Source organism: Arvicola amphibius, chromosome 8 (genome assembly GCF_903992535.2).
Source record: "Arvicola amphibius chromosome 8, mArvAmp1.2, whole genome shotgun sequence".
Lineage (NCBI taxonomy): Eukaryota > Metazoa > Chordata > Mammalia > Rodentia > Cricetidae > Arvicola > Arvicola amphibius.
In genome coordinates this window covers 104,010,916-104,020,738 of record NC_052054.1, presented here as the reverse complement: position 1 = coordinate 104,020,738, position 9,823 = coordinate 104,010,916, and the positions used below count along the sequence as shown (strand labels likewise).

The 9,823-nt window shown below is 42.3% G+C and overlaps 2 protein-coding genes across 2 annotated transcripts; both read left to right on the top strand.

Moving 5' to 3' along the window:
- The first annotated feature begins 4,720 nt into the window (after nt 1-4,720).
- LOC119820794 (UDP-glucuronosyltransferase 1A8-like) lies at nt 4,721-5,722 on the top strand. Its single transcript, XM_038339411.1, has one exon. It carries the CDS (start codon nt 4,826-4,828, stop codon nt 5,705-5,707), a length of 882 nt encoding a protein of 293 aa, XP_038195339.1. The 5' UTR covers nt 4,721-4,825; the 3' UTR covers nt 5,708-5,722.
- A 2,521-nt stretch (nt 5,723-8,243) lies between these two features.
- LOC119820721 (UDP-glucuronosyltransferase 1A7-like) lies at nt 8,244-9,252 on the top strand. The gene has a single exon (XM_038339270.1). The coding sequence runs from the start codon at nt 8,356-8,358 to the stop codon at nt 9,235-9,237; it is 882 nt and encodes a 293-aa protein (XP_038195198.1). The 5' UTR covers nt 8,244-8,355; the 3' UTR covers nt 9,238-9,252.
- Nucleotides 9,253-9,823: the final 571 nt, after the last annotated feature.

Sequence of the window (9,823 nt, the reverse complement as noted above, 5' to 3'; positions counted from 1 at the left end):
AGAGAGGTCAGGCTCTGAACAACAAAAAGGAAGTTCTTTACTGAGTTATGATTTGATATTTACATTAGGTGCATCTGGAATCTCTTTCTGGTTAATAGAAAATTCTATACAGGTGTCCTGTTAATATGGGTATGTACACCCATGGCATAATTGCATATAACTTCCCAGCTATGGTTGGGATTTTAATTTATGTGAATATATGTATATATGTCCTCTTCTTTGCCCCATGTGTATGTAAGTTTGTGTAGGTCATGAAAATAAAAAAGGTACTTTGAAAGGGGAGGGAGTGACCTGAAGGGAAGGGGTGGAGAAAAGATATAGAAGTAAGATATATGTAACAACAAGCAGAAAGAGGGACTAGTTAGTGGGAAGTAAGGGGATGAGCAAACAGATGTGGAGGATAGAATAGAGTCGTTGATGAATGGGCTATATAAGGGCAATGTTTAATAACATATATGCATGAAAATAGCACGATGCCACTCATTATTTTATATCTATTACTTTAAATTTAAAATGGCACAAAACACTTTCAAGCTACATTTAATATTGTACTTAGGCATGAAACCAGTCTACCCTCCATAGGAAAGCATTCTTAGCTGTATTTATAAATTTTCTGAATTTCAGAAATTATACCCATACTGAATAGATACATTCATTCCATTATGTAAAATAATAATAACAACACACACTATCTTATTCACTATGCCTTAGCATTTGACAATGATCACAGACGTGATCATAAACCAATAGATACAATGTTTGACCAATCACATTAAATCTTTGTATTGGTTAGCCCATTTATACTTTTTTCATAAACAACACCGTACTAATCATTCTTTGATATTTCCTTTACATGAATGTATGCCCATATTCTTTGCATTATCTGAGTAACAGATATAAAGTAGAGTTCTTGGGTCAAAAGGTTCGTGCAGGACTTTAATCAGTTAGTAAAAACATCTATTGTAAATCCTGAACAACTGTGGTTGGTGGCCTCTGAGAGCCGCAGCTTCCCTCCAGCCCAGTCATGCCAGCCATTGTCAAGTATTTTGTTTTATGGATTTTTCTTGGCAAAAAAATATTATGTGCAGCTGCTTCAGTTCCTGCTGCCTATTTCCACGGGCAGAGAGACCCATTGGAATTTCTTCTTTTGCGACTCTCATATGTACACTTGTCAATTATTTTTAATAAAGGTACTTGTCTTGTTATAGCTAGTTGGTATAACCCCTCTGGGTAGTAGGTATGTGAAGACAGCTTTTAAAAAATTATGTGCTAGAAATGTATTTTTCTGGGGCTGTTCTTTCCTTAATTAACTATATAATCATTGAAAGAACTGCTTTGTTGTGGCATTTTCTCATGTGTCATTAAGACCTTTTCTGATTCGTCCTCCACCTTCATTTTGCCTGTATTCAGAGAACCCTAGAGAAGATGAATGTAAAGATAATGGATTGGTTTATTTGCTTGGGAGAAAAAATATCAAGGTAGAATGATGTTCCGGCTGGTGCTGAAGCAGCAGCTGTAACTGACAGATCGGCACCGTGGCAGAGAAGCCTCCTGCACTGCAGTGGGGCAAGAGGAGAGCCTTTCCTCGGGGTCAGCACCGCTAAGGGGGACCTCAGACTAGCAGCAGACCTTGGTGGTGTTATGTCATCTATGGGGTCCTGGTTTTGAATGTATAAATGTGAGATTGTAGGGTCATAGGGAACAACTGAAGCTGGGCAATGTGTGGCATGATGGGAAACCCTGCAGAGAGGCCAGTGTATGTAACTATGAGGGTAAAGCCTCAGTTACAGTGGAGACTCCAGGATATTGGAGATGCCAAGACTGTGAGATACCTACAAAAAAGACCTGCCAAAGTGGAGTAGAGTCATCAAGACTCAGAAAGCAATTGTGTGTCCTGAAGGTGGCAGATCTGGAGAAATGGTGTTACCTAGGCCCTTTGGAGACCATTATTATCGACAGATGCTGGACATTAGAGTTATAAGATTAGTGTTTCCCTGTAGGATTTTTGTTCTGGATTGATTCAATTGTTTAATGACTTGATTCTTGCTCTTTGGAATAAAACAGTTTGTTCTAGACTTTTGTATGCTGGAAGCGCATAACACGTTTGATCCAAAACCTACAGGAAAAGGGTCTCCAAAGGCCAACTGATGAAAATAAAGACAAGGCAGTAGCTAGGACAAGGAGGTCTCGCAGAAACTGATGACTTATGCCAAGCAAGTTTATTAAGAAGTATAGCATCACATATACTATTTGTAGGACGCAAAATGGGCAAGGTCAGCCGAGAACTATGTCAGACCATGTAGGCAAAGAGAACACAACACCTCAGACTTGGTGGCCTAGGGACTAATAGCCACAGGCCAAAGGGAAGAGTAGGGTCCCCAGAAGCCACAACATTGACTCCTCTGAGGCACTGGTTCCAAGTACTAGACCAGCTAGTCTAGGACACTCCTAGGCAAGGACAAGAACTAAGGTTCCCTTTGTCCTCTCATCAGGGCCCCTGAGAAAGTATGGGGCCAGTTTGGCTCCCCACAGCTTTTCTATTTTTATTTTTCATTCTATTCTTATTTCTATTTTTAAGTGTGTGTACCTATTTGTTTGAGTGTGGGTTTGGACATATGAGTCCAGTGCCTGTGGAGTCCAGAAAAGAACACGGGATCCCTTGGAGCTGGCGTTACTAGAGATTGTGAGTTGTCAGACCTGGGTGTTAGGACTGAACTTGTATCCTCTGCAAGAACACATACTCTTTACATGAACTATCTCCAACTTCCTATTTTCAATAGGCGCGCAGTTAGGAGACTTCAGACTTTTACAGTGTCAGAAATTTTAGGAATATTTGGGAATATGGAGTATAGACTGTATTTTACAATATGAGACAGACATGAAACTTTGGCAGACAAAGAGGGCAAAGTGATGGCTTAAAGCAATGTCTGCATTTCCAGTTGAGAAAGAACAGAGTCATGATGATTAGCTTTAGTTGCCAGCTTGACACAATCTAGAACACTCCGGAAAGAAAGCCTCTGTGAGGGAATACATATATCAGGTTGGTTTGTGGGTGATAACTGTGGGAAGATTGACGTGGGAAGACCCAGCCTGCTCAGGGTGCCACCATTTTCTCTGTGTGGCTCTTGGGCTTTATAAGAGTGGAGAAAATTAACTGAATAGTAAGCCCTGATGTAATTATTTCTGTCTCCTCTTGACTGTGGATGTGATGTGGCAGCTGTCTTAAGTTTCTGCTAGCTCTACATCTCTGCCATGCTGGACAGTAACCTATAACTGTCAGCCCAGAGAAACACTTTCTCCATTAAGTTGGTTTCGTCAGAGCATTTTACCTTGGGAAGAAGACAGGAGACTCGGGTTGCATGTGTAACTAACTTTCCCCAAGCATCTCAAGAATCATTTTCTATATAAAGTCAGTAGAATAATCCTGAAGATCCCAGGACAATCCTCTCAGAGTTGGCTAGTTGGTTTTTTTTCCTTTCTGTGTTAAGCTGCCGCACATGGAAACAATGGATTCTTGAACAGATGTTGTGGGAACACCTGAATGTACACTGAATAGAAGACTTGAAATTAAACCATCACACCACACACAGAAATTAGCTTCGAGATGATGTACATCAGTATAGAAAAGTTAGAACGATGAAACTCTTAGGATATCTGGTTAAATCTTCATAACCTGGCTCTGAGAACTTGCTTTGTCTCTGCACAGAGGTCACCATGTTTGGTGCCTGTGGGCTGTGAAGGAACACTGCGCCTAGACTGCATGTGGTGAGCAGACCCTGAGCATCACTGTTTTAGACCCAACTCAAATGGTTTGCGTGACGACTGTTTGCATAAGCAATACGTGATTAGAGGCTCTTTAACAAACACACTGGATGTGCTGTCATGACGTCCTGACTCATTATAAAGCACTTAGGACAAGGACAATATCAGCCTCTCCTGGAGATATGGGGAAATGTGGAAGTTCTAAATTCTGATCCCTTTATTCCTAGAAAAGCAGAGCCCTGGCCATTGTGCCTGAGGTAATGTAGGCTGAGCATCATCATTGGCGGCAACAGCTTTCAGAGGGTCAACTCTTCCTCTTCTGTGTTCTGTGCAGATGTCTGTCTGAAAGCCAGGCTCAGGAAGAAAGTCATCGTGTCTTAGGAAGGGCTCTAGAAATAACAGAAACTGACCTAACACAGCCAATGTTTCCGTTTTGACAGGGACAATGGCTGTGCTATTGGTTTACTGGAGTCCTACAGCAGGGCAGAGTCCCAAGGCTCAGTGCCTGTCAGTCAAGACTCCTGCACTCTCAGATCCATGGACTCAAAGCAATGCTGATTAGACCCTGGTCTGTCCTTTCTGGCATACTGTACCCTTTAGGGAGAGATTTGCTTTTTTGTGACCTCCAACATTCTCTACCTATTCTTGGTGACACTCACTGTCTATCTTTCTAAGCTTCTCTTCTTGTGAAGCATAAATGAGCCAGTCTATGATGGGTGCAGAGGATCTTCATAGGCAGCTTCTTAATTTTCCTAAATTTTAAAATCCAAACACATTGCTTCATGACTCTTTCAAAACTGGTTCTGCAATAGAGGTGATGATCTTTCCAGAAAAAAGATCATAAACCTTTTTTTAATCTAACAAATGACAAATAGGTTTTGGAGCCAATGCAGTTCATTAATTCTTAATCTTTTGAGTAAATCATTAGCTTTGGATTTTAACTTGCGAACATACAAATACACATGTCCACCACACTAGATTTTGAACCTCTTCTTTTCAAACCAGCTCTATTAGAAGAGCAGAGAGTCTCAGCAGCTGGATTGCCTCAGGCCGAGCTTCTCCCATGGCTCCTGCAGGTGTCCCAGCCTCCCTTCTTCTGTGTGTGTGTCTGCTGCTGGTGTCTGGCTTTGCCCAGGCAGGCAGGCTGCTGGTGGTGCCCATGGACGGAAGCCACTGGTTCACCATGCGGTCGGTTGTGGAGAAGCTCATCCACAATGGACATGAGGTGGTGGTAGTCGTGCCAGAGGCGAGTTGGCAACTGGGAAAATCCCTGAATATTACTGTGAAGACGTACTCAACTTCTCACACCATAGAGGATTTGAATCGTGAGTTCAAGTATTTTTCTGATACTCAATGGAAAACTCCAGAACAAAGTATGTTTTCTTTAATGACAGGCACAGCCAAAGGTTTTTTTGAATTAATATTTTCAAACTGTAGGAGTTTGTTTAATGACAAGAAGTTAGTGGAGTACTTGAAGCAGAGTTCTTTTGATGCTGTGTTTCTGGATCCTTTCGATGTGTGCGGCTTGACTGTTGCCAAGTACTTGTCGCTCCCGTCAGTGGTTATTGCAAAAGTTATATTTTGCCACTATCTCGAAGAGGGCGCTCAGAGCCCCAGACCCCTCTCTTATGTTCCCAGAATTTTCTCGAAATACACAGACACCATGACTTTTACGGAGAGAGCATGGAACTACATCACCTACATGGAGGAGCGTGCATTTTGCCCCTATTTTTTCAAAACTGCTACAGACATTGCCTCTGACGTTCTCCAGACCCCAGTGACTATGGAAGACCTCTTCAGCCAAGTGTCCATTTGGCTGTTACGCACTGACTTTGTGCTGGATTTCCCTGCACCTGTGATGCCCAACATAGTCTTCATTGGTGGGATCAACTGCCACCAGGGAAAGCCACTTTCCAAGGTATGCTATCTCTCCTTTAGCACATGAAGAGAGCCTTTGGTTTGGCCAAGAGAAGATAAATTCTTTACCGAGCTGTGATTTATCGTTTACCTCACTGCATATGAGATTTCTTCCTGTGTTAGAGATGTTTTATGCCACCTCACCAATTAGGAGACAAATCTCTATTGGTGCCCTATTGATATGGGTGTGTATACCTGTGAGGATATCACATATACACTCAAAGCTGCAATCTAAGTTTAAATATGTGTGTATGCGTTCCTTTGTGTGTATGGCAAGGTCAAGAAATTAGAAAGAAAAGGGACAAAGAAAATTTTCCTTCTGAGAAACAAAACCAGTAAGTAATGATAGACATACCACATGAAGACAGAAAGGGGTTGTCCAGGGGTAGGAAGAGGACATACGGAGGGCAAGGCAGGGTAGTGGGAGAGCAGAATAAAAAGAAAAGAAAACGTCTGAAAAATGCCAGAATACCACTGAATACTCTGTATGACATCTTTAAAAAATGGTTTAAAGAGACAAACACAAAACTTCAATGTGCATTTAACTGCTTTTGGAGTTGTTATAAAAACGCACGAAACATTGAAGCTGTCATTTTCTGTCGGCTGCACTCTATAGGAGCAGACGAGCAGCTTTTCTGCATTTCAAGAATCATTGATACAATATGGAGGATGCAGAGTAGGTGTATTTTCTCAAACAAAATAAAATGTAATGAGAAAAGAACACCGTCATATAAAACTGGACAATAGAAATCAACATAAAAGTAAGAGTACCAAGGGAAGGGACAGAATCAGAGACTCACTTGTTAGTACTTTTAGGAGCCCCACAGAGATCCTACATGGGAGCCAGGGGGTGGTGGCACATGGTTTTAATCCCAGTACTTGGGAGGCAGAGGCAGGTGGATCTCTGTGGGTTCGAGGTCAGTCTGACCTACCAGGACTGCAAGCAACAGTCTAAGGACTCGAGGTAACTTTGAACTTCCTCTCCTGATAAAGAAGGCAAGTGGCTCAACATCAGGGATGGCCTTTGGAGTTGGCATATGTGGCAGGCACACTGAGGTACCACTGAGACACACAGGCTGTTGTCTGAGGGTCTCTGCCTTTTTGTTTCTGTCCTACCCCAGGTGGAATAGAGAAGCAATTCCCACTCTACTTCCTAAAGTGAGCTGTTTGGAAAGGGTCTTGGAAGATTAGGGAACCTTTATGAGTTCCTTTGGCGCTTTATTTTCTTATTGACACCATAGGCCCGGGGACAGTCACCCTTCTGTGCTGTGCTGTTCTGTGTGAATGGTGGATACAGCGAGGAAGAGGCACATTTGCAGTAAATGACGTTATGCTTGTTATTTGGACTATGTTCAGATCTACAAACCATGTATAAATGTCAGGACTGTTTCTACCCAGGGAAGACATGAAATTATACCTTTACACCACAAACAAAAAATATCTTAAAAATGATGCACGACAGTATAGAAAATTTAGGATCATGAAGCTCTTACAATATTTCGTTAAAAATTAAAGACCTCACTCAGAGAGTCAATGCAGAAAGGTCACCCTGTTTGGTGCCTACATGGTAGGAAGGAAAACTGAGCATAGACTGCATGTGGTGAGCAGACCCTGAGCATCACTGTTTTAGACCCAACTCAAATGGTTTGCGTGACGACTGTTTGTAGAAACAATACGTGATTAGAGGCTCTTTAACAAACACACTGGATGTGCTGTCATTATGTCCTGACTCATTTTTCAGCTCCATGACCAGCCAAACATCAACCTCTCCTGGAAATATGGGGAAAGGTGGAAGTTCTAAATTCTGATCCCTTTATTCCTAGAAAAGCAGAGCCCTGGCCATTGTGCCTGAGGTAACGTAGTCTGAGCATCATCATCGGAGGCAACAGCTTTCAGAGGGTCAACTCTTCCTCTTCTGTGTTCTGTGCAGATGTCTGTCTGAAAGCCAGGCTCAGGAAGAAAGTCATCGTGTCTTAGGAAGGGCTCTAGAAATAACAGAAACTGACCTAACACAGCCAATGTTTCCACTTTGACAGGGACAATGGCTGTGTTATTGGTTTCCTGGAGTCCTACAGCAGGGCAGAGTCCCAAGGCTCAGTGCCTGTCAGTCAAGACTCCTGCACTCTCAGATCCATGGACTCAAAGCAATGCTGATTAGACCCTGGTCTGTCCTTTCTGGCATACTGTACCCTTTAGGGAGAGATTTGCTTTTTTGTGACCTCCAACATTCTCTACCTATTCTTGATGACACTCACTGTCTATCTTTCTAAGCTTCTCTTCTTGTGAAGCATAAATGAGCCAGTCTATGATGGGTGCAGAAGATCTTCATAGGCAGCTTCTTAATTTTCCTAAATTTTAAAATCCAAACACATTGCTTCATGACTCTTTCAAAACTGGTTCTGCAATAGAGGCGATGATCTTTTCAAAACAAAGATCATAAACCTTTTTTTAATCTAACAAATGACAAATAGGTTTTGGAGCCAATGCAGTTCATTAATTATTAATCTTTTGTTTTGGATTTGGAGTAAATCATTAGCTTTGGATTTTAACTTGACTTGCAAACATACAAATACACATGTCCACCACACTAGATTTTGAACCTCTTCGTTTCAAACCAGCTCTATTAGAAGAGCAGAGAGTCTCAGCAGCTGGATTGCCTCAGGCTGTGCTTCTCCCATGGCTCCTGCAGGTGTCCCAGCCTCCCTTCTTCTGTGTACGTGTCTGCTGCTGGTGTCTGGCTTTGCCCAGGCAGGCAGGCTGCTGGTGGTGCCCATGGACGGGAGCCACTGGTTCACCATGCGGTCGGTTGTGGAGAAGCTCATCCACAATGGACATGAGGTGGTGGTAGTCGTGCCAGAGGCGAGTTGGCAACTGGGAAAATCCCTGAATATTACTGTGAAGACGTACTCAACTTCTCACACCATAGAGGATTTGAATCGTGAGTTCAAGTACTTTTCTGATACTCAATGGAAAACTCCAGAACAAAGTATGCTTTCTTTAATGACAGGCACAGCCAAAGGTTTTTTTGAATTAATATTTTCAAACTGTAGGAGTTTGTTTAATGACAAGAAGTTAGTGGAGTACCTGAAGCAGAGTTCTTTTGATGCTGTGTTTCTGGATCCTTTCGATGTGTGCGGCTTGACTGTTGCCAAGTACTTGTCTCTCCCATCCGTGGTCTTTGCAAGAGGTATATTTTGCCACTATCTTGATGAGGGCACTCAGTGCCCCAGACCCCTCTCTTATGTTCCCAGAATTCTCTTGAAATTCACAGACACCATGACTTTTACGGAGAGAGTGTGGAACCACATCACCTATATGGAGGAGCGTGCATTTTGCCCCCAGTTTTTCAAAACTGCAACAGACATTGCCTCTGAAGTTTTCCAGAGCCCAGTGACTATGGAAGACCTTGTCAGCCAAGTGTCTATTTGGCTGTTACGCACTGACTTTGTGCTGGATTTCCCTGCACCTGTGATGCCCAACATAGTTCTCATTGGTGGGATCAACTGCCACCAGGGAAAGCCACTTTCCAAGGTATGCTATCTCTCCTTTAGCACATGAAGAGAGCCTTTGGTTTGGCCAAGAGAAGATAAATTCTTTACCAAGCTGTGATTTATCATTTACCTCACTGCATATGGAATTTCTTTCTAGGTTAAAGAATTCTTTTATGCCACCTCACCAATTAGGAAACAAATCTCTATTGGTGCCCTACTGATATGGTTGTGTACACCTGTGAGGATATTGAATATACATTCAAAGCTACAATCTAGGTTTATCTTTGTATGTGTGCCTTCCTCTGTGTGTATGGCAAGGTCATGAAATTAGAATGGAAAGGGACAAGGAAAATTTTCCTTCTGAGAAACAAAGCCAGTAAGTAATGATAGACATACCACATGAAGACAGAAAGGGGGATGTCCAGGAGTAGGAAGAGGACATACGGAGGGCAAGGCAGGGTAGAGGGCGAGTGGAATAAAAAGTAAAGAAAATCACTGAATACTTTGTATGACAACTTTAAAAAATGGTTTAAAGAGACAAAAAACTTCAATGTACCTTTTATTGCTTTTTGGAGATGTTTACAAAACTCATCAAGCATTGAAGCCGTCATTTTCTGTCAGCTGCACTCTATAGGAGCAGACGAGCAGCTTTT

Coding starts and splice junctions, on each gene's coding strand:
- LOC119820794 (XM_038339411.1), top strand. CDS start 4,826: ATGGCTCCTGCAGGTGTCCCAGCCTCCCTTCTTCTGTGTGTGTGTCTG.
- LOC119820721 (XM_038339270.1), top strand. CDS start 8,356: ATGGCTCCTGCAGGTGTCCCAGCCTCCCTTCTTCTGTGTACGTGTCTG.